Source organism: Coregonus clupeaformis, chromosome 29 (assembly GCF_020615455.1).
Source record: "Coregonus clupeaformis isolate EN_2021a chromosome 29, ASM2061545v1, whole genome shotgun sequence".
Classification (NCBI taxonomy): domain Eukaryota; kingdom Metazoa; phylum Chordata; class Actinopteri; order Salmoniformes; family Salmonidae; genus Coregonus; species Coregonus clupeaformis.
In genome coordinates, this window is record NC_059220.1 from 15,927,927 (window position 1) to 15,952,856 (window position 24,930).

Consider the following 24,930-nt stretch of genomic DNA (forward strand, 5'->3'; position numbering starts at 1 on the left):
TCAGCCAGACAATAAGCCTTCAACTCCACTAAAGCCACACTGACTCAATATCCAGGACCAGCCAGACAATACACCTTCAACTCCACTAAAGCCACACTGACTCAATATCCAGGACCAGCCAGACAATACACCTTCAACTCCACTAAAGCCACACTGACTCAATATCCAGGACCAGCCAGACAAAACACCTTCAACTCCACTAAAGCCACACTGACTCAATATCCAGGACCAGCCAGACAATACGCCTTCAACTCCACTAAAGCCACACTGACTCAATATCCAGGACCAGCCAGACAATACACCTTCAACTCCACTAAAGCCACACTGACTCAATATCCAGGACCAGCCAGACAATACACCTTCAACTCCACTAAAGCCACACTGACTCAATATCCAGGACCAGCCAGACAATACGCCTTCAACTCCACTAAAGCCACACTGACTCAATATCCAGGACCAGCCAGACAATACACCTTCAACTCCACTAAAGCCACACTGACTCAATATCCAGGACCAGCCAGACAATACATCTTCAACTCCACTAAAGCCACACTGACTCAATATCCAGGACCAGCCAGACAATACACCTTCAACTCCACTAAAGCCACACTGACTCAATATCCAGGACCAGCCAGACAATACACCTTCAACTCCACTAAAGCCACACTGACTCAATATCCAGGACCAGCCAGACAATATATCTTCAACTCCACTAAAGCCACACTGACTCAATATCCAGGACCAGCCAGACAATACACCTTCAACTCCACTAAAGCCACACTGACTCAATATCCAGGACCAGCCAGACAATACACCTTCAACTCCACTAAAGCCACACTGACTCAATATCCAGGACCAGCCAGACAATATATCTTCAACTCCACTAAAGCCACACTGACTCAATATCCAGGACCAGCCAGACAATACATCTTCAACTCCACTAAAGCCACACTGACTCAATATCCAGGACCAGCCAAACAATACACATTCAACTCCACTAAAGCCACACTGACTCAATATCCAGGATCAGCCAGACAATACACCTTCAACTCCACTAAAGCCACACTGACTCAATATCCAGGACCAGCCAGACAATACACCTTCAACTCCACTAAAGCCACACTGACTCAATATCCAGGACCAGCCAGACAATACACCTTCAACTCCACTAAAGCCACACTGACTCAATATCCAGGATCAGCCAGACAATACACCTTCAACTCCACTAAAGCCACACTGACTCAATATCCAGGATCAGCCAGACAATACACCTTCAACTCCACTAAAGCCACACTGAATCAATATCCAGGACCAGCCAGACAATATGACGCCAGGACAGCGGAGTCACTCACCACCTTCCGGAGACACTTGAAACCCCACCTCTTTAAGGAATACCTGGGATAGGATAAAGTAATCCTTCTACCCCCCCTTACCCCACCCCCTTTAAAAAAAATAAAAAAATAAAAAAGACATATTGTTTGGTTATCCCACTGGCTATAAGGTGAATGCACCAATTTGTAAGTCGCTCTGGATAAGAGCGTCTGCTAAATGACGTAAATGTAAATGTAAATAAGCCTTCAACTCCACTAAAGCCACACTGACTCAATATCCAGGATCAGCCAGACAATACGCCTTCTAGGACGCTTCTTGTAGGCACAATTAGAACTAAGCGGCCTACCTGGAGTCTTTTTTGATTAAACTAGGCCTTGTTGTCATTCGAGTGAGGTAAGATTGAACAAGATTACCTCATCATTGATTCCCTTATCAAATGTAATTTGGTCTCTACCGTTTGTAGTAAAATGGTCAAATAACCCAGCAGGCCAGGGTTGAAACAATTATAAACTTGGACCACAATCTTGGATAGACAAGACACATGACTGCTCCTCTCCTTGCTGGGGCTGAGTGAGCGCACCCTGATCCAGTTTGCATCCCATATGGCACCCTATTCCCTATATAGTGCACTACTTATGTCCAGAGCCATTTGGGAGGCAGCACCAGAGTAAAAGAGTGAAGGATGAGCTCATAGACGTCAAGCCCAGTTGCCAGAGCGGAGCAGAGCGCTGTCTGTCTGTCTGTGGACGTAAGGTGTTATCACACAGGAATGTGTACAGCTACAGCAGAGCAGACTTTACAAAAGCAGCTCCACTGGCACTGGAGAAGATTAAGCAGAGGGAGGGATGGAGGGAGGAGAGGAGGCACAGCAGCTCTTATCTGGGGCCTGCAGCACATGCTGCTACTGCTCCAACTAGAGGAGAGGAGGCAGTCATTATCATCAACTTCTTCTCTCTCCCTCTCTCCCCCATCCTCTCTTCATCTCTCTCACCCTGTCTCCCTTTCTCTCTCCCTCCCTCTCTCTGTTTCTCTCTCCCTCTATCCCTCTACCTCTACTTGTCTCTCTCTCTCTCTCCTCCTCCCTCTTTTTCTCTCTCTCCCTCCCTCTCTCAGTCAGGGATGATACAGGGCTGTCTGGACTGACTCAGCTATACAGGAAACCTGGGCAGAGACTGGCTAAACATGAGAGGAAGGAAGAGAGATGGGTATTGGAATCCATAATGACAAGTTTGGCAACCTGACCATGTTACCTAAGGCCACCACTGACGTACAGTGAACAGGGTAAAGAACTGAGAGAACTGTTGAGCTCCAAGCCTGCCGTCAGTGTCCAATCATATTCTAGTTGCTATACAGGCTGAGTCATAGGGCTAGTGTCCTATGTAGGGCCGGGTTCTCCAACCCTGTTCCTGGAGAGCTACCATCCTGTAGGTTTTCGCTCCAACCCCATTTGTAACTAACATGATTCAGTTTATCAACCAGCTAATTATTAGCATCAAGTGTGCTAGATTAGGGTTGGAGCGAAAACCTACAGGACGGTAGCTCTCCAGGAACTGGGTTGGGCAGCCCTGATGTAGAGTATAGGGTGCCATTTGGGATTAATGCATAGTCTTTCAATAAACTAAAACCCTTAGTATTAACAGAGCCATAATAACCACAAATTGTCAAGACTGATATTGATGGCAAAATGATCTCTACCACAAAGCCTAATATACAGCTAAGTGTTCATTGAGTTTTCCGGTGGCTTGTTGTGTGTGTGTTGTTGTTGTGATCACTGGAGCTTGTCTAAGGTGTTAGCCTGGGACCAATCCTCAAGTGAGACTATGGTCAGTCAGAGTGTCCGTCCCAAACGGCACCCTATTCCCTACATAGTGCACTACTTTTGATTATGGTCAAAAGTAATGAGTGCACTATGTAGGGAATAGGGTGCCATTTAAGATGCATCCAGTCAGACAGCTCCTGCTCCTCCTGTCACACTGTCACAGACTGTGTAGTGGTGGACATCTGTCCCTCTCTGAGCCACACTGACACAACCACCATCGCATCATTTGATTCAACTAATCTCAAATGTATCATGAACAGATGGGACACATTTTTAAAATAGAACCTTTACCTCTCAAACTGTAGCAATTGCATAATAATTTGTGTGTGTGTGTGTGTGTGTACGCTAAACTATATGTGTCTCTGTGCGTGTGACAGTAAATGAGAAAGATGTACATCACTGTTCCACTTTCCTTACACCCCCCTCTCCCTCTCTCTCTTTCTCTCTCTCTCTCCCTCTCCCTCTCTCTCTCTCTCTCTCCCCTCTCTCTCTCTCTCTCTCTCTCTCTCCCTCTCTCTCTCTCTCTCTCTTTCTCGCTCTCTCTCTGCCTCTCTCTCTCTCTCTCTTTCTCTCTCTCTCTCGCTCTCTCTCCCTCTTTCTCTATCTCTCTCTCTCTCCCTTCCCTCTCTCTCCCTCTCTTTCCCTCTCTCTCTCTCCCTCTCTCTCTCTCTCTCTCTCTCTCTCTCTCTCTCTCTCTCTCTCTCTCTCTCTCCCTCTCTTCTCTCACCAGGGACCAGCAGTAGCAGAGCAAAGCTACATTAGTTGTCTTAATGTAAAAGCTTAACAGCTGTATGGCCCATTAAAAATCCTGGCCTACATATAATTAGATAAAATGTGATGGATTTTGCTAGCAACAAAAAAGGATTGTAATAAGAAAAATCTAAATTCTTCTAAACAGTTCAGTTTATTCAAGTTGAACTAATAGGAACACAGTGTATGATAAGGCCTTGCTGATAATCTACTTGGGAATATATTTTTTCTCGCTTTGATGACATTATCCATAGATATTGATGGTGACGGCACATTGACAGAATGACTTTCCGATCAACAGCTAGGTACATTCTTTTGATTCATTAAACTTTCTCAATACTTTTCTTTTTTGCTGGCAGCCTAGAAAGTAAGAGGAGTTTGGGTGGATTTGTTTGAAAAGTGCCAAATGTTTTCACTCACTCACTCAGTCACTCACTCAATCACTCACTCACTCACACACACACACACACACACACACACACACACACACACACACACACACACACACACACACACACACACACACACAGAGGTCTAACGCTAATCACGCTAGGAGTGTTAGAGAGGCGTATAACACAATGATCCGCACATTCAAACCCTTCACTCCAGCAGCCCATAGAAGCATTCATACCTGGGATGCAGTAGCTATGCTGGCTAACTGTGTGATATGGGGACGACTACAAGTCAAGCCACTATGCCAGGGCCCCTCAACTACAAGCATAGAGTCATGAAAACTGTTACATAAAATAAATGTTCTATGGTGTAACAGTGTGTGTGCGCGCATGTCAGTACATTGCTCAGGGTTATTTGGCCCTGGCTGACATACCAACAGTTGAGTGTTGAAGAACAGAGAACTGGAACTCTACTGAACTCTGTGCTATGGGGTGGGTAGGGCTGGCCGATGGCTGATGGAGCCACTACAGAACAGTGATTGCGTCCCAAATGGCACCCTATTCCATATGTAGTGCACTACTTTTGACCAGGGCTCTGGTTAAAAGTAGTACACTATGTAGGGAATATGGTGCCATTTTGGGACACATTCCGTGTTTAGCGCCTGTTGGCAGGGAGTATTTTTGTTCAGGCAGTATTGTGTTGTTCTGCTATTGTGAGGCTGACGTAACGTGCAGCAGAAGAGGCAGCGGAGGCCCCCCGGTGCCTGTGGTGGGGACTGACTAGGGAGGGTCGTGGCACTGGCAGGCAACTACGAACAGAACAGGGTCGTGTTCCGTAGGGAGAAAATGTTTTGAATGGGAGTGAAACTGGGAGGCACCACTTGATCTTGTCCAATAAGAATACAGATTTTTGTTTTGCGTTGCGTGTTCTACTGAACAAGACCCATGCCTGCTGTTATACACCGGGGCATCCTAGGGCCAGCACCAGGCTAGAGGAGGTGGAGGAGGATGAGGAGGAGGAAGAGGAGGAGAGGAAGAGCAAGAGGTGCAGGAGGAGGTGGAAGAGTGCTTATCACCAGCCAGCCCAGCCTGCTTGCAGCCACAGCTAGAGAAGAACAAGACCTGATGTGTGTCGAGTTGACAGCTCTGTCATATCCAACTCACTCAAGTTCCCTCTGTGACATCCCCTGGCCCCACACTGAGGGGAGAAAGCAGAGCAGAGCAGAGTACGCTGCCAAAGGGAATAACAGGAGATTGTCTTGTTCAACATGGACTGCTAAGCGTTCGCCCTGTCTGCCAAGACCTTGATAAAGCAGCCTGCCGCGTCATCACGAACTTCTACAGCTGCAGCTGGCCTGCAGCAAGGTGCTTGAGTCACAACCGTCAGGGGAAGAGAAGAGACAACACAACAGCAGCAAAGCAGAGGTCAGGAGAGAGATGGAGGGAGGGAGGGAGGGAGGGACCAGCCCCACAGAGCAGAGACCAACCCCACAGAGCAGGGACCAGCCCCACACAGCAGGGACCAGCCCCACAGAGCAGAGACCAGCCCCACAGAGCAGAGACCAGCCCCACAGAGCAGAGACCAGCCCCACAGAGCAGGGACCAGCCCCACAAAGCAGAGACCAGCCCCACAGAGCAGGGACCAGCCCCACAGAGCAGAGACCAGCCCCACAGAGCAGGGACCAGCCCGAAAGAGAAGGGACCAGCCCGAAAGAGAAGGGACCAGCCCCACAGAGCAGAGCCCAGCCTCAGTACCAGTAGTACAGAGGCCTGCAATGACGCTCAACAAGCCCCAGAGGCTACTGCTGGAGCTGGATCGAAGGGAGGCTTGGCTAATAGATCTGATCAGGGCCCTACTAGTGCTCCTCCCTCCACCCAGCTCTCTCCCCCTGGGCCTGGCTCACCACCAACCAGGAAATATGGCTCTACAGCTCCTCCCTCTCCCCAGCTCTGAGCTCTCCCCCTGGGCCTGGCTTACTGAGGCCCTGCCTGAAAACTCCTGCCTGGATGGGCCGTAACAAATCACCTGAACATGTAATTCCACAGAGGCGCAACGGCAACGCGCTGCAGGGCATTATAGATAGATAGATAGAGAGAGAGAGAGAGAGAGAGAGAGAGAGAGAGAGAGAGAGAGAGAGAGAGAGAGAGAGAGAGAGAGAGAGAGAGAGAGAGAGAGAGAGAGAGAGAGAGAGAGAGAGAGAGAGAGAGAGAGAGAGAGAGAGAGAGGAGAGAGAGGAGAGAGGGGGAGAAGAGAGAGAGAGAGCGAGAGGAGAGAGAGAGAGAGAGAGAGAGAGAGAGAGAGAGAGAGGTTAACATACGTTTCACATGCCCTTGAATTGAATTTAGAGAGAGAGAGACAGAAGAAAACTAACAAAACAAATATAATAAACCTAGATAAGAATAATGAAAGTTAGAATATATATTTTAAAGATTTTACTATTTCCAATTCAATATTGTGTACAGTGAGTAATCTTGATGGCGAAATCTCTTCCCTCTTGTCTTGTTTGACATTGACGGCTAGCGTGAGTAACTCAGAGGCTAGCCTGACAATCATTGGCCCATTGTGGAGCAGAGTAATCCCTGAGGCTGAGGAGAATGCTAAACAGGAGGCCGCAGCCCAGTCGCCACCCCCCATCTTCAGATCCAGGGGCTAAGCGTGCACGCACTCATGCATACACTATTGTGAAAGAGCTGACTGATGCTTTTCCACTCAGCATAAAGTCACTTATGGTCATTTTAACTGCATCAAATAAAATCAAGCTTTATTTATACAGCACATTTCAGAAATGGAATGCAACGCAAATAAAAAACTATGAAAATAAAAGCTGAAATATTTACTACACAACAAACATACGATAAAAAACAAAAGAATGACACAAAATGAACGACTAAAAAGCCCCCTGAGGAAAAGCAAAGCTAAAAAGATGTGTTTTAAGATCTCTTTTAAATATGTCCACAGTTTCGGCCCCCCTCAGGTCCTCTGGCAGGCTATTCCAGAGGCTGGGGGCATAATAACTAAAGGCTGTCTCTCCATGCCTCTTGGTCCTAGGCTTTGGGATAGTTAAAAGGCCAGTGCCAGAGGACCTGAGGGACCTACTGGGTACATAACTTAAAAGCATGCCCTCGTAAAACTGACTATCCTACCGATCCTTGACTTTGGCGATGTCATTTACAAAATAGCCTCCAACACTCTACTCAGCAAATTGGATGTAGTCTATCACAGTGCCATCCGTTTTGTCTCCAAAGCCCCATACACTACCCACCACTGTGACCTGTACGCTCTTGTTGGCTGGTCCTCACTACATGTTCGTCGTCAAACCCACTGGCTCCAGGCCATCTATAAATCACTGCTAGGCAAATCCCTGCCTTATCTTAGCTCATTGGTCACCATAGCAGCACCCACCCGTACTCTGCGCTCCAGCAGGTATATCTCACTGGTCATCCCCAAAGCCAACACCTCCTTTGGCCGCCATTCCTTCCAGTTCTCTGCTGCCAATGACTGGAACGAATTGCAAAAATCTCTGAAGCTGGAGACTCTTATCTCCCTCACTAACTTTAAGCATCAGTTGTCAGAGCACCTTACCGATCACTGCACCTGTACACAGCCCATCTGAAATTAGCCCACCCAACTACCTCATCCCTGTATTGTTATTTATTTTGCTCTTTTGCACCCCAGTATCTCTATTTGCACATAATCTCTTGCACATCTAGCATTCCAGTGTTAATACTAATTGTAATTATGTTGCACTATATAGCCTATTTATTGCCTTACCTCCATAACTTGCTACATTTGCACACACTGTATATATATTTTCTGTTGTATTTTTTGACTATATGTTTTTTTACCCCATATGTAACTCTGTGTTGTTGTTTTTATCGCACTGCTTTGCTTTATCTTGGCCAGGTCGCAGTTGTAAATGAGAACTTGTTCTCAACTGGCTTACCTGGTTAAATAAAGGTGAAATAAAAAAATAAAAAAATGTATTGGAGTGCACAATCGTGGATTGATTTAAAAACCAATAGAATAATCTTAAAATGAATTCTAAAACTCAAAGGCTGCCAGTGCAGAGACCTTAAAATGGTGCAATGTGTGCTCACCATCTGGTCTTAGTCAGTACCGGTGCTGCAGCATTCTGTATGCTTTGCAGTTGACCAATGGCTTTCTTGAGTAGACCAGACAGGAGAGCGTTACAGTAGTCAAGCCTGCTTGTAATAAAAGCATAAATGAGTCTCTGTATCAGCCTGAGAGAGAAACGGCTGCACCTTGGCAATGTTCCTCAGGTGGTTAAAAGCTATTTTGGTCACATTCCTAATGTGTGATTCGAAATGTATAATGTGCAGCAGATTCTCTCTCTATGCTTTGGTTCCAACAATAAGTACCTCGGTCTTGTCAAATTTATCTGGAGGAAGTTGTGAGCCATCCATGTATTTAAATCACTACTACAGTCTAATAATTTATCCGTGAGTTGCTCTGTGTCCTCTCTCTGCTCAGCATCTTGCCTGGTGTCTGTTAGTAACGTTACAGCACCGGTGGTCCATTCTGAGACCCTACTGATCAGCATCTTGCCTGGTGTCTGTTAGTAACGTTACAGCACCGGTGGTCCATTCTGAGACCCTACTGATCAGCATCTTGCCTGGTGTCTGTTAGTAACGTTACAGCACCGGTGGACCAATCTGAGACCCTACTGATCAGCATCTTGCCTGGTGTCTGTTAGTAACGTTATAGCACCGGTGGGTGCTCAACCCCCTCCTGTATTCCCTGTTCACCCATGAACGCGTGGCCAAGAACGCCTCCAACATAATCATCAAGTTTGCAGACGACACAACAGCAGTAGGCCTGATTACCAACAATGGCGAGACAGCCTACAGGGAGGAGGTGAGGGCCCTGACAGAGTGGTGCCAGAAAAAGAACTTCTCCCTACACGTCAACAAAATGAAGGCGCTGATCGTGGACTTCAGGAGACAGCGGTGGGAGCACGCCCCATCCACTTCGACGGGGCCGCAGTGGAGAAGGTGAAAAGCTTCAAGTTTCTCAGCGTACACATCACTGATATTCTGAAATGGCCCACCCACACAGATAGTGTGGTAAAGAAGGTGCAACAGCACCTCTTCAACGTCAGGAGGCTGAAGAAATTCAGCTTGGCCCCCTAAGACCCTCAAAAACTTTTACAGATGCACCATTGAGAGCATCCTGTCGGGCTGTATCACCGCCTGGTACGGCAACTGCACCGCCCGCAACAGCAAAGCTCTCCAGAGGGTGGTGCGGTTTGCCTAACACATCACCGGGCGCACACTGCCTGCCCTCCAGGACATCTACAGCACAGGGCTATTCTATCCTACAAATATACTAAATATTCTATCCACATACTGTCCATAATGTCTATAATGTCTATACATCCCATCACATATATATATTTTTTTATTTTTTTTATTTCACCTTTATTTAACCAGGTAAGCCAGTTGAGAACAGGTTCTCATTTACAACTGCGACCTGGCCAAGATAAAGCAAAGCAGTGCAATAAAAACAACACAGAGTTACATATGGGGTAAAAAACATAAAGTCAAAAATACAACAGAAAATATATATACAGTGTGTGCAAATGTAGCAAGTTATGGAGGTAAGGCAATAAATAGGCTATAGTGCAGAAGAATTACAATAGTATTAACACTGGAATGCTAGATGTGCAAGAGATTATGTGCAAATAGAGATACTGGGGTGCAAAAGAGCAAAATAAATAACAATATAGGGATGAGGTAGTTGGGTGGGCTAATTTCAGATGGGCTGTGTACAGGTGCAGTGATCGGTAAGGTGCTCTGACAACTGATGCTTAAAGTTATTGAGGGAGATAAGAGTCTCCAGCTTCAGAGATTTTTGCAATTCGTTCCAGTCATTGGCAGCAGAGAACTGGAAGGAATGGCGGCCAAAGGAGGTGTTGGCTTTGGGAATGACCAGTGAGATATACCTGCTGGAGCGCAGACTACGGGTGGGTGCTGCTATGGTGACCAATGAGCTAAGATAAGGCGGGGATTTGCCTAGCAGTGATTTATAGATGGCCTGGAGCCAGTGGGTTTGACGACGAACATGTAGTGAGGACCAGCCAACAAGAGCGTACAGGTCACAGTGGTGGGTAGTGTATGGGGCTTTGGAGACAAAACGGATGGCACTGTGATAGACTACATCCAATTTGCTGAGTAGAGTGTTGGAGGCTATTTTGTAAATGACATCGCCGAAGTCAAGGATCGGTAGGATAGTCAGTTTTACGAGGGCATGTTTGGCAGCATGAGTGAAGGAGGCTTTGTTGCGAAATAGGAAGCCGATTCTAGATTTATCTTTGGATTGGAGATTCTTTATGTGAGTCTGGAAGTTGAGTTTACAGTCTAACCAGACACCTAGGTATTTGTAGTTGTCCACATACTCTAGGTCAGACCCGTCGAGAGTGGTGATTCTAGTCGGGTGGGCGGGTGCCAGCAGCGTTCGATTGAAAAGCATGCATTTAGTTTTACTAGTGTTTAAGAGCAGTTGGAGGCTACTGAAGGATTGTTGTATGGCATTGAAGCTCGTTTGGAGGTTTGTTAACACAGTGTCCAATGAAGGGCCAGATGTATACAAAATGGTGTCGTCTGCGTAGAGGTGGATCTGAGAGTCAACAGCAGCAAGAGCGACATCATTGATATACACGGAGAAAAGTGTCAGCCCAAGAATTGAACCCTGTGGCACCCCCATAGAGACTGCCATAGGTCCAGACAACAGGCCCTCCGATTTGACACACTGAACTCTATCTGAGAAGTAGTTGGTGAACCAGGCGAGGCAGTCATTTGAGAAACCAAGGCTATTTAGTCTGCCAATAAGAATGCGGTGGTTGACAGAGTCGAAAGCCTTGGCCAGGTCGATGAAGACGGCTGCACAGTACTGTCTATTATCAATCGCGGTTATAATATCGTTTAGGACCTTGAGCGTGGCTGAAGTGCACCCGTGACCAGCTCGGAAACCGGATTGCATAGCGGAGAAGGTACGGTGGTATTCGAAATGGTCGGTGATCTGTTTGTTAACTTGGCTTTCAAATACTTTCGAAGTTGAAGTCGGAAGTTTACATACAACTTAGGTTGGAGTCATTAAAACTCGTTTTTCAACCACTCCACAAATTTCTTGTTAACAATCTATAGTTTTGGCAAGTCGGTTAGGACATCTACTTTGTGCATGACACAAGTAATTCTTCAACAATTGTTTACAGACAGATTTTTTCACTTATAATTCACTGTATCACAATTCCAGTGGGTCAGAAGTTTACATACACTAAGTTGACTGTGCCTTTAAACAGCTTGGAAAATTACAGTACAAGTCAAAGGTTTGGACACACCTACTCATTCAAGTTTTTTTTTTTATATTTGAGATTCTTCAAAGTAGCCACCCTTTGCCTTGATGACAGCTTTTCCATACTCTTGGCATTCTCTCAACCAGCTGATTGTGGAGGCCAGGTCATCTGATGCAGTACTCCATCACTCTCCTTGGTAAAATAGCCCTTACACAGCCTGGAGGTGTGTTTTGGGTCATTGTCCTGTTGAAAAACAAATGATAGTCCCACTAAGTGCAAACCAGATGGGAATGCTGTGGTAGCCATGCTGGTTAAGTGTGCCTTGAATTCTAAATAAATCACAGACAGTGTCACCAGCAAAGCACCCCCACACCATCACACCTCCTCCTCCATGCTTCACAGTGGGAACCACACATGCAGAGATCATCCGTTCACCTACTCTGCGTCTCACAAAGACACGGCGGTTGGAACCAAAAATCTCAGATTTTGACACATCCAACCAAAGAACAGATTTCCATCAGTCTAATGTCCATTGCTCGTGTTTCTTGGCCCAAGCAAGTCTCTTCTTCTTATTGGTGTCCTTTAGTGGTGGTTTCTTTGCAGCAATTTGACCATGAAGGCCTGATTCACGCAGTCTCCTCTGAATAGTTGATGTTGAGATGTGTCTGTTACTTGAACTTCGTTAAGCATTTATTTGGGCTGCAATCTGAGGTGCAGTTAACTCTAATGAACTTATCCTCTGCAGCAGAGGTAACTCTGGGTCTTCCATTCCTGTGGCGGTCCTCATGAGAGCCAGTTTCATCATAGCGCTTTATGGTTTTTGCGACTGCACTTGAAGAAACTTTCACAGTTCTTCAAATTTTCCGGCTTGACTGACCTTCATCTCTTAAAGTAATGATGGACTGTCGTTTTTCTTTGCTTATTTGAGCTGTTCTTGCCATAATATGGACTTGGTATTTTACCAAATAGGGCTATCTTCTGTATACCACCCCTACCTTGTCACAACACAACTGATTGGCTCAAACACATTAAGTAGGAAAGACATTCCACAAATTAACTTTTAACAAGGCACACCTGTTAATTGAAATGTATTCCAGGTGACTACCTCATGAAGCTGGTTGAGAGAATGCCAAGAGTGTGCAAAGCTGTCATCACGGCAAAGGGTGGCTACTTTGAAGAATTTCAAATATATCTTTTGATTTGTTTAACACTTTTTTGGTTACTACATGATTCCATATGTGTTATTTCATTGTTTTGATGTCTTCACTATTATTCTACATTGTAGAAAATAGTAAAAATAAAGAAAAACCATGGAATGAGTAGGTGTGTCCAAACTTTTGACTGGTACTGTATGTGAATGCGACCAATAAAATGTTATTTGTTTTTTATTTGATTTCACGAGGTTGAAGCCCTTTTGACACACGTTCAACCCACACCCCGCCCACTCCACCCAGTTAGAGAGGGGAATCTTTGGAGTTGAAGGAATTGACTCAAACGTGCAATTGGGAACACCGGGACTGATCAGGACATTCAAACCTAGATATCTAGACTCAGACATCATTTTGAAATTAGATATTTTGTGAATGTTACTACTATGGACTACTGAAAACAACAAAACCACTGGATTACATGGGTAAAATAGTCCTTTAACTTGACTTTACCGTTGACTTCCTCTGTGATCCGGGGAGATGTCTTCATCTGCCCATGACTGTTTGTGAGCATCGCAGGCCTCCATTACCACTAACCAGGCCTCCATCACTACTGCATTACCACTACATTACCACTAACCAGGCCTCAATCACCACTCCATTACCACTAACCAGGCCTCCATTACTACTCCATTATCACTACATTACCTCTACATAACCACGAACCAGACCTCCATTACCACTACATTACCACAGCATTGCCAGTAACTAGGCCTCCATTACCACTACATTACCACTGACCAAACCGCCATTAGCACTACATAACCACTACATTACTACTAACCAGGCCTCCATAACCACTACATAACCACTAACCAGGCCTCCATTACTATCCAATTACCATTACATTGCCACTACATAACCACTCCATTACCACTCCATTACCACTAACCAGCCCCTTTGAAAGCCTCAGCTCCCTTCCTTTCAACGACCTCACAGATGAAAAAGTGCATCAAGGCAGAAGGCTATTCTTTCTCCTTCCTTAGTATTTTGATGTGAATCCCTGGGGAAAGAAATCGTCCTTTGGCATCTCTCTCTCTCTCTCTCTCTCTCTCTCTCTCTCTCTCTCTCTCTCTCTCTCTCTCTGTCTGTCTGTGTGTGTGTGACCCAAGCCTAACTACTAGTCTGCGTGCCAGTCTGAACATGCTTCTTTACACACATATGTGCAGTCAGTCATTCTTTCATTCTCTTTTCCTTTCCTCCATTTTGTGATGTGGAGAGATGAGAAAGTCCATAGCGGCAGGAGAAGAGAAAGCGCAAGAGAGAGACATGGAGAGACAAAATGGGCTGCCATGGGTGTCTGTTAATTGAATGTGATCGCTCATTTTGTTTCAGCATTCCTCAGGCTCTTGATGAAGCCAGCACTCTTCCTGCACTCTGCAGCACTGTGCTGTTGTATGTTATGTTCAGTGATCCGATGATAGCCTGATACCTATTAGAACTATTTTATAATAGCACAGAACTTCCAGTCCAGTTGAAACTAAGGCCCCCAGCGCTAAATCCAGGCCCTTGTCATTTAAAACTAATAGAAGCCACTCTTTGGGTGAGCCTTGTCTGAAGGGAAACAAACATTGATGCAGCAGCAGGACCTCTCTCTCAGGTCTCCATCCCCATTCTACCAGTTCTAGTGTCCACAACACCATGCAAAGCCCCTCATCCCCCAGTCACTACAATCTGGTCAGGGTCACACAGACACCAAGAAACAAGCAAACTTGTTGAATGAGTAGTATCTTCAGGTTGAGAAATAAAAAATGTAGAAGCTAGACACAATGACTGACACGTGAAAATGTATGACAGTGTTTTCCACTAGCGCCGGTTACACACTCATTTTCAGCCGGGTACTTTTCTCACTTAAATTAACTAGGTTACTTTTTTACAATTCACAAGTCAGAAAAAAAGACAGCCCTCTCCCGCTAGAATGAACGATATGCATCTTCTAGCGATCTATTGATAGGACAGGTGTCTGTCAGTCACAAAGTGAGCGATGACAGGAAAGCACTGCTGGTTTGACAGTCTGCCATCTGTCCCGCCTCCCGGTACCTGGGAGTGTGTGTTGTGTATGCTGTGGTTGCAGTCACATGTCTTTACACGGCGGGAGAGAGCATGATGCTCCTTCATCGTCTATGTGAGTCAATTTGCATGTCCCATTTAATGTCGAAATCCACTTAGCCTATTGTTTTCTGGCACATTCATTTATTTTCTTTCGCATGTTTCATATGTAGCCACGATGTGCTGGCACGTAGGCTTACTGTGTTTTGATTGACGAACAGTAAGCTTGACTAGTTTATAAATGGTGTCGAACTGACTGAATAAAGTTGATCTCATATATCCTTGCCATTCATAAATCATACAACGTAGTTATATGTCCATGGAATGGCATCGGGACAAGTGAACTAAAGACCTCGTTTGCTTGCCAGACAGTGACGTTAAAGTGAGTGACTCGTCAGTAGTCTACCGAATCGCATCGGTAAGAGAGACGTTTATTTGGCTCCCTAATTTGCATACTGGTAGGCTTTTTGGTGATTGTCTGCAGATAAATGATGAAAACATTGGATAAAGATGGTGAATCCTCCTCACTGCAGGAACAAAGGGTAGGCTAGTGGAGAGAGCCTCACTATGGTCCAAAATATGATCAAATAAAACTGATTAAAAGTTAATGTTACTTCTATGGTCTTTTCAAAGATATTGATATAAAGTAGGTCTACTGATTTAATCAAAGTGTTGACAATGGAGTAGTCAACTGCTGCTTTCTGTGTAGCAAAGCCCATGATTAACACCTGCTTCATTCTTCAATCATACCTGTATTGCAGATAGCTGAGAAAATGCCTCTTCAAAGAAAGCTTGAAGCCTGTGGAAGTCAGCAGACTCTTACAATATTCTTTAAGAAGTTACCTGTGGATCAGTTGTTAAACAAGTATTTTTTGGAATAAATGACATACTGCAATTCACAAAGAGAGTTGCAAACCCTTGTTGAAATTTTTTCACTAATGTAACTGATATTGTTCTATCTTCTCTTAACACGTATGGAACTTAATTGAGCATCTGTAACGGTTATTTTAGAGACACATTTTTTTATTTGAAAAAGTGCCCATCACACAACTTGTTTTATTTTAAATGTAACCTTGTATTTATTTATTCAAGATCATTTGGGCTATTTACATGTTTCTGTTTTAATAAAAAACATAATTTGAAGAACAAACATAATTCATATCTTACAGTAAAATACATTAATCTAAAGCAGGGGTATCAAACGTACGGCCCGCGGGCCGGATCAGGCCCGCAAACGGGTTTAATCCGGCCCGCGAGATGATTTTGAAAGAAAAAAAGAAAATAAAAGATTTTTTATTTTTTTATTTTTTATTCAATAAAATAAACTGCTGTTCCAATTGCGTCCACTGGATAGCGCAATAGCAATTGTGTTAAGCAAGCAAACTGTTTATACCGGGGCAGAGCAAGTAGGTCAAGCACGTGCAGCCAATGAGCTACTTTGTTTTGCCCGCAATATTTATTACGGCTTCTACTTTTAACATTATGTGCTTTGGCACCCTCATTGCCCCAATATGTCTCTGTCAAAAAAGAGAAAAGTGGACACAGAGTGCAGAGTGTTCCAAGAAAAATGGTCATCCTATTTAATCACGGAATTGAATGGGAAAGCTGTATGTTTGGTGTGTTCAGAGCATGTTGCAGTGCTGAAAGAATATAACCTTCGTCGCCACTATGTGAGTCTTCATGCCGACAAATATGACAACTTTCAAGGACAGCGGAGATGAGAGAAGGTGAATGAACTGTTGGCGGGTCTGAAGAAACAGCAGTCTGTGTTTACTCACAGCCGAGACATCAGTGACGCTGCAGTGAAAGCTAGCTACCTCATTGCTAATGAAATCGCAGTGGCTTCAAAACCATTTAGTGAGGGTGAATTTGTAAAAACATGCATGATGAAGGCAGCGGAGATTGTGTGCCCTGAAAAGCGGCAGGCTTTTGCAAATATCAGCCTGACAAGAAACACAGTTGCAGACAGGATTTCCGATCTTTCAGTGGATTTGGACAGCCAGTTAAAGCAAAAAGTAAAGTCATTTATTGCGTTTTCGGTTGCAATTGATGAAAGCACGGACATTACAGATGTTGCACAACTGGCAATTTTTTCATCCGCGGAGTTGATGACACATTGACCGTCACCGAGGAGTTCGTGGAGTTGGTGCCGATGACAGATACAACGACAGCAGCTGATATTTTTACCGCACTCGTCGGGCGCGCTGGACAGGGTCGGAGTGGACTGGTCCCGCGCTGTCAGCCTGGCTACAGATGGTGCGCCCTCAATGATCGGGAAAAAAGCAGGCGTTGTGACAAAGTTCAGAGAGAAAGTGCAATCTGCAAATGGAGGACGTGATTTTTGACTTTTCACTGTATTTTGCACCAGGAGGCTTTGTGTTGCAAGTCATTAAAGATGGATAACGTCATGAAGGTGGTCATCCAAACTGTTAATTTCATCCGATCCAGAAGCCTGAATCACCGTCAGTTTGACAGCCTTCTCAGAGAGAAAGACCACATCTATGGCCTGCCATACCACACTGAGGTAAGATGGTTAAGCCGAGGTGCTGTGCTGAGTCATTTCTTTGATTTACGAGAAGAAATTGAACAGTTCATGGAAGAAAAGGGCAAACCAGTGTTAGAATTTCATTCCGCAGAATGGATGCCGGACCTTGCATTTATGGTGGATGTTAAAGAGCACCTGAATAACTTGAACAAACAGCTGCAAGGGCGCAACAAAGTTGTCACGCGGTATTATGACAGCATACGTTCTTTCAAGTTGAAGCTGTCATTGTGGGAGACGCAACTTGCCGGTGGTGATGCAGCTCACTTCCCCTGTCTGAAAAATGTGTGTGCGACCCAACATGTGGCAGACATGAAGCGGTTCAAAGATAAAATAACGGGACTGTTACGGGAGTTTGAGCAACGCTTTCAGATTTATGTATATGTTTTTATGTTGATGTGCTATTGTTTTTAATTGTTTTTATTTTATTTGTATATTTAACCTATTCTTGACTCTGTGGTTCTTGCACTTGTTTTGGGAACAGGATTTCATTATTTTTATCTACATTTCTGCCTGAGAAATGACACCCTGATATAGTTCTGTGATCTGTGAAACAGTTCTGTTAATCACTGAGGCATTGTGTGTTTGTGTGTTCTTTTTCTTTAGAATTTTCAAATAAACTTGACGTGTTTTATGATTAATAGTGATGTTGTGCTTGTACTATTTTGGACACACTGTCCTCAGGCTCCAGCTTTATGTTGTATGTTGATCGTATTAAAACAAAGAAAACAATCTGAAGTTGTTGTTTTTAAGTTATATATACCATGATTTTTCCGGTCCGGCCCACTTGGGAATAGATTTTCCTCCATGTGGCCCCTGAGCTAAAACGAGTTTGACACCCCTGATCTAAAGAGAAGACGGGTTAAATGTTAAAGGTTTAATGTTCTCTTACTTAGAAAATAGTACTGATCATATAGGCCTAGTTCAAGATGATATCAAAAAAAAACTAACAATACACAGAATTCATACATTTTCAGTCATTTCAATTGTAAACACAATACCACAACACATTTTTCCATTCTATTTTGGATGGAATCAAAGCAATAGAACGTACCAGAGACCACCAAAATAGAGCTTGTTCGGCAAAGAAATCTTAACTGGCTGGCTCTACTTTTTCTATTAGGCTGGGTACTCCATGTGCTTGTGAAAAACACTGGTATGATGATGATGATGATAAGCATGGTAATGATTTCTGAAGGCTGACGGAGACGCATATGATGGTTGTTGGCACAGCCCTGCATGCACAAAGGGCAACATGGAGCCCTGACCTGGCTTGCAACTACACACGGTGTGGCCAGCAATCTCTCCCAGGCAGATACAACTGGCTCCCAGAGCAAATGACCCGTTAACTACTCTGTGGTTCAACACACACGCACATGCACACGTACACACATGGTCAAAGAAAAAATACACACACACAACATGGTCAAAAGAGAGAAACACACATACACACACCAGTCTATAGCCATTGCCACCACAGAACACACACACCAGTCTATAGCCATTGCCACTACAGAACACACACACCAGTCTATAACCATTGCCACTACAGAACACACACACCAGTCTATAGCCATTGCCACCACAGAACAAACACACCAGTCTATAACCATTGCCACCACAGAACAAACACACCAGTCTATAACCATTGCCACCACAGAACACACACACCAGTCTATAACCATTGCCACCACAGAACACACACACCAGTCTATAGCCATTGCCACCACAGAACACACACACCAGTCTATAGCCATTGCCACCACAGAACACACACACCAGTCTATAACCATTGCCACTACAGAACACACACACCAGTCTATAACCATTGCCACCACAGAACACACACACCAGTCTATAACCATTGCCACCACAGAACACACACACCAGTCTATAACCATTGCCACCACAGAACACACACACCAGTCTATAGCCATTGCCACCACAGAACACACACACCAGTCTATAGCCATTGCCACCACAGAACACACACACCAGTCTATAACCATTGCCACCACAGAACACACACACCAGTCTATAACCATTGCCACCACAGAACACACACACCAGTCTATAGCCATTGCCACCACAGAACACACACACCAGTCTATAACCATTGCCACCACAGAACACACACACCAGTCTATAACCATCGCCACCACAGAACACACACACCAGTCTATAGCCATTGCCACCACAGAACACACACACCAGTCTATAACCATTGCCACTACAGAACACACACACCAGTCTATAACCATTGCCACCACAGAACACACACACCAGTCTATAACCATCGCCACCACAGAACACACACACCAGTCTATAACCATCGCCACCACAGAACACACACACCAGTCTATAACCATTGCCACCACAGAACACACACACCAGTCTATAACCATTGCCACCACAGAACACACACACCAGTCTATAACCATCGCCACTACAGAACACACACACCAGTCTATAGCCATTGCCACCACAGAACACCAGACCCCAATCGTTGAGTACAGAAATAGGCTCCCACCATCCCACATAACATTTACATTTTAGTAATTTAGCAGACGCTCTTATCCAGAGCGACTTACAGTTAGTGAGTGCATACATTATTTATTTTTCATACTGGCCCCCCGTGGGAATCGAACCCACAACCCTGGGGTTGCAAACGCCATGCTCTACCAACTGAGCTACATCCCACATAACCACAGGTTACAGTCTGGTACCATTTCCCCATCACCAGAATGTGCCCTACTTCCATCTCCAAACAACCACAGGCACCACAAAAAGGAACTATTTCCTCCAACCACACAGCAGTGTGCTGGGCTTGTCTCATTGCCACACAGCCTACTGCTTCAAAGGCATGTAAACCTGCCACAAACTAGGCTACTCAGATCCGTGTGAAATTCACCACTTTGAAATTCACCACGTTGGCTTGTTTGAGACCGACTACTAGGCTCAGGCTGCTCACTCACTGGGTATTGATGAGTAGGCCTACCAGTCAATGTTTCCATTGAACATGGCGGTTATGTTCAAGTTTGTTTATTTGTCATATATATATATATATATATATATATATATATATATATACACATGATATACATGGGGTACACAGTGAAATGAAATGCTTACTTGCAGGCTCACCTCTCGAACTAGGTAAGTGAATAAAAGAGTAATAAAATATTAATATGGCGGTCTACTACAAAGCAGGGGAAGGGGTGGAAGGGGGGGAGGGCACGATGCCCCTGATACCAATAGCCTAGCAAGCAGGAGCTTTCCAATGACTACTACTGGAATTCATTCCGATTTTTACTCTATTCCACTGACTTCAAAGCAAACAAAAATTATCTGCTTTTTTACCCAGCTTGGTTTAACATATGTTCTGAGATTACTTTCAACCCCCAAAAAATTTATGGAAAACCCATTTTTTTTAAAATGATTTTTGAAAATACATAAAGATAATGCTGCATGGAGGGTTCACTGCAGTCGGAGATGATATCATTTCCAGTTTCAGACACTACTGTAAACTGCATATTTACAAATCAGATATCATTACGAATAACCTAGAGGGAGATTTCTGCAGCTGCATTCAAAATATTTCCCGGCGTTAGCATTAGGCTAAGTGCTGAGAGAATAATAGCCAATGAGATTTCCAAATGCATCAACATCAAATTCCATTTAATCATTCACCATGCCCAGTCATCGCCCTCCCCTCTTCTGCCCCCCTTGAAACACAATTTATTACTGGGGGAAAAGGAAACGTTTAATGAAATCCTCAATTGAGTGTGTAAGCAGTTAGCGGAGTCTTCTCTCCCCAGTCATGGCTTGCATCTGGCGACTGATGCACTTTGCAGAAATGAAGGCGAGTCAAGCCCTTTGATTCACTGCAAAGGGCAACAATCTTGCTACAATGCTACATTTCACTACTAAAGGATTGTGAACAAAATGTAGCTGGGCATCTCAGTGAATAACCTTGTTTAAAACCCATGTGCCGAATTAATTAATCACTAGATTAACCGCTAACATTATATGAGATCCAACAATTAAAAGGATAAAGTGCGCTAAGTAAGAGCTTAAGCAAGTTAAGTGGATACAAACAGGAGGGGAATCTAAAAAGGACCCATACTATAGCTGTAATACATACATCCTCTCTTCTTTCTGGAAATCAGTGATTTGTAATGCAATTACAGTAAACTAAACCACAATGATGTTCTGTCATAAAGGTCATGCCAGTCAGTTGGAGCAGAGGGGTTATCATTTTATCACACAACTGAAATCATGAATGAATTCCGACCAAATAGCAAACATATTTGGGGTAACCTATGTTCAAGAGAGAGATGGAAGGTGCGTAACCCCCCCCCACACACACACACACACTACTACAGGATCATGCTCACACAGTCAAATGGTAACAACAACTCAAATCAGGGATGAGGGAGAACTGATTTTTTTTTAAACCTACCAGTGCGTTCAATGTAGTCCACACACTTCTCAATGAACAAGGGGATTGGCCGGTCCATGGTCACCAGGTTCTGTAGGGGAACACCAAAGTAGTGGCTCTCCCAATTCCTCCGTGTGGGAGGGTACAAAGGCTTTGTGGGCTTGGATTTTGGCTGTGAAGTGAAGGAAAACATTATAGCATCGTTTTCAAGACAAACTACATAAAACAAAAAAGTTCATCCTTTCAATTTCAATTCTTCAAAAGAGTTGTCATCCCCCACAATAGTTAAGCTCTAATTGAAAAAGAAAAGTGTAAAACACCTTGCAAGAACTAACATTTTGTTCCCAGGTTTTTTTTGTTAATGTTCTGTTGCCTGATTATCAAAGACAGCAAAATGTTGAAACAATTAGAGTATTCTTAATGTCAGTGGTGCTACTGTAGTGTCATCAATTCATGATTCTAATATATGAAGTTTGGCTTTTAGCCAAAACATTTGTATATGATTGTCCTATTATGTGTAGACAAAATCATTTTATAAAATGAAGAATGAAGCAAGCTCCTTGAAACGTCATTGTGAGTGTGGACCTACTGTACAGTATTGTTGTGAAAATATGAAGTGGACAGTGTTTATGTCCCAAATGTCACCCTATTTCCTATATAGTGTACTACTTTTGACCAGGGACCATAGGGCTTTGGTCAAATGTAGTGCACTATATTGGGAATAGGGTGCCATTTGGGACATAAACGCTGTCCACTGATTCATGCCTCAGTGCACTTCCTCCACACCCTGGGAACCCTGCCTGCCTCAAAATGCCTTTAACAGACCAGACTACAATACAGTGGGATGCCCAGAAATTCTCCTCTAACTCATCAGCTATGGCGGTCATATTTAACCATGATTATGTTGTCATTGCTTGTTATATCCCGTCTTAATTGCTAAGGAATGGGAGTGCATGCTTGGCCAGGAGTATGTGATGTTGCAATATTCAACAGAAATTGCAAGTCACGTTTTCTCTCAGTGTGATAGACCAAACATTGATTTTCTCCACTGTACGAGAGCAGACCATTCTGAATCTGTGTCATAGTAATCATGCTTGATATCACTGGATTGTATGACCAGCTTGTTAGACAATGTGCAATTACATATAATATACACTGCTCAAAAAAATAACGGGAACACTAAAATAACACATCCTAGATCTGAATGAATGAAATAATCTTATTAAATACTTTTTTCTTTACATAGTTGAATGTGCTGACAACAAAATCACACAAAAATTATCAATGGAAATCAAATTTATCAACCCATGGAGGTCTGGATTTGGAGTCACCCTCAAAATTAAAGTGGAAAACCACACTACAGGCTGATCCAACTTTGATGTAATGTCCTTAAAACAAGTCAAAATGAGGCTCAGTAGTGTGTGTGGCCTCCACGTGCCTGTATGACCTCCCTACAACGCCTGGGCATGCTCCTGATGAGGTGGCGGATGGTCTTCTGAGGGATCTCCTCCCAGACCTGGACTAAAGCATCCGCCAACTCCTGGACAGTCTGTGGTGCAACGTGGCGTTGGTGGATGGAACGAGACATGATGTCCCAGATGTGCTCAATTGGATTCAGGTCTGGGGAACGGGCGGGCCAGTCCATAGCATCAATGCCTTCCTCTTGCAGGAACTGCTGACACACTCCAGCCACATGAGGTCTAGCATTGTCTTGCATTAGGAGGAACCCAGGGCCAACCGCACCAGCATATGGTCTCACAAGGGGTCTGAGGATCTCATCTCGGTACCTAATGGCAGTCAGGCTACCTCTGGCGAGCACATGGAGGGCTGTGCGGCCCCCAAAGAAATGCCACCCCACACCATGACTGACCCACCGCCAAACCGGTCATGCTGGAGGATGTTGCAGGCAGCAGAACGTTCTCCACGGCGTCTCCAGACTCTGTCACGTCTGTCACATGTGCTCAGTGTGAACCTGCTTTCATCTGTGAAGAGCACAGGGCGCCAGTGGCGAATTTGCCAATCTTGGTGTTCTCTGGCAAATGCCAAACGTCCTGCACGGTGTTGGGCTGTAAGCACAACCCCCACCTGTGGACGTCGGGCCCTCATACCACCCTCATGGAGTCAGTTTCTGACCGTTTGAGCAGACACATGCACATTTGTGGCCTGCTGGAGGTCATTTTGCAGGGCTCTGGCAGTGCTCCTCCTGCTCCTCCTTGCACAAAGGTGGAGGTAGCAGTCCTGCTGCTGGGTTGTTGCCCTCCTACGGCCTCCTCCACGTCTCCTGATGTACTGGCCTGTCTCCTGGTAGCGCCTCCATGCTCTGGACACTACGCTGACAGACACAGCAAACCTTCTTGCCACAGCTCGCATTGATGTGCCATCCTGGATGAGCTGCACTACCTGAGCCACTTGTGTGGGTTGTAGACTCCGTCTCATGCTACCACTAGAGTGAAAGCACCACCAGCATTCAAAAGTGACCAAAACATCAGCCAGGAAGCATAGGAACTGAGAAGTGGTCTGTGGTCACCACCTGCAAAACCAGTCCTTTATTGGGGGTGTCTTGCTAATTGCCTATAATTTCCACCTGTTGTCTATTCCATTTGCACAACAGCATGTGAAATTTAGTAATTACACATAATAACACATAATCAGTGTTGCTTCCTAAGTGGACAGCTTGATTTCACAGAAGTGTGATTGACTTGGAGTTACATTGTGTTGTTTAAGTGTTCCCTTTATTTTTTTGAGCAGTGTATTTGATTTCTGTGTACAGCATTAAAACCACATTAAAGAATAATATTTAAGCAATACGGCACGAGGGGGTGTGGTATATGGCCAATATCCCACGGCTGAGGGCTGTTCTTAGGCACAACACATCGTGGAGTGCCTGGACACAGCCCTTAGCCGTGGTATATTGGCCATATACCACAAACCCCCGAGGTGCCTTATTGCTATTATAAACTGATTCCCAACGTAATTAGAGCAGTAAAAATAAATGTTTCGTCAATCAGCATTCAGGGCTCGAACCACCGAGTTTATAAAATAAATAATACCATGGCATTGTTGAATACTCGTTTCTGATTGGCA

General features: G+C 44.5%; 1 protein-coding gene across 2 annotated transcripts in view; it reads right to left on the reverse strand.

Annotated features, from left to right (window-relative positions):
* LOC121544711 (rho GTPase-activating protein 5-like) overlaps window positions 1-24,930 on the reverse strand; it is a 55,223-nt gene that overhangs the window by 24,171 nt on the left and 6,122 nt on the right. For both annotated transcript variants that reach the window (XM_041854789.1, XM_041854788.2), the window contains exon 3: window positions 21,868-22,018. In XM_041854789.1, the coding sequence (XP_041710723.1) occupies window positions 21,868-22,018 (151 nt within the window). The remainder of the gene's footprint in view (window positions 1-21,867; window positions 22,019-24,930) is intronic.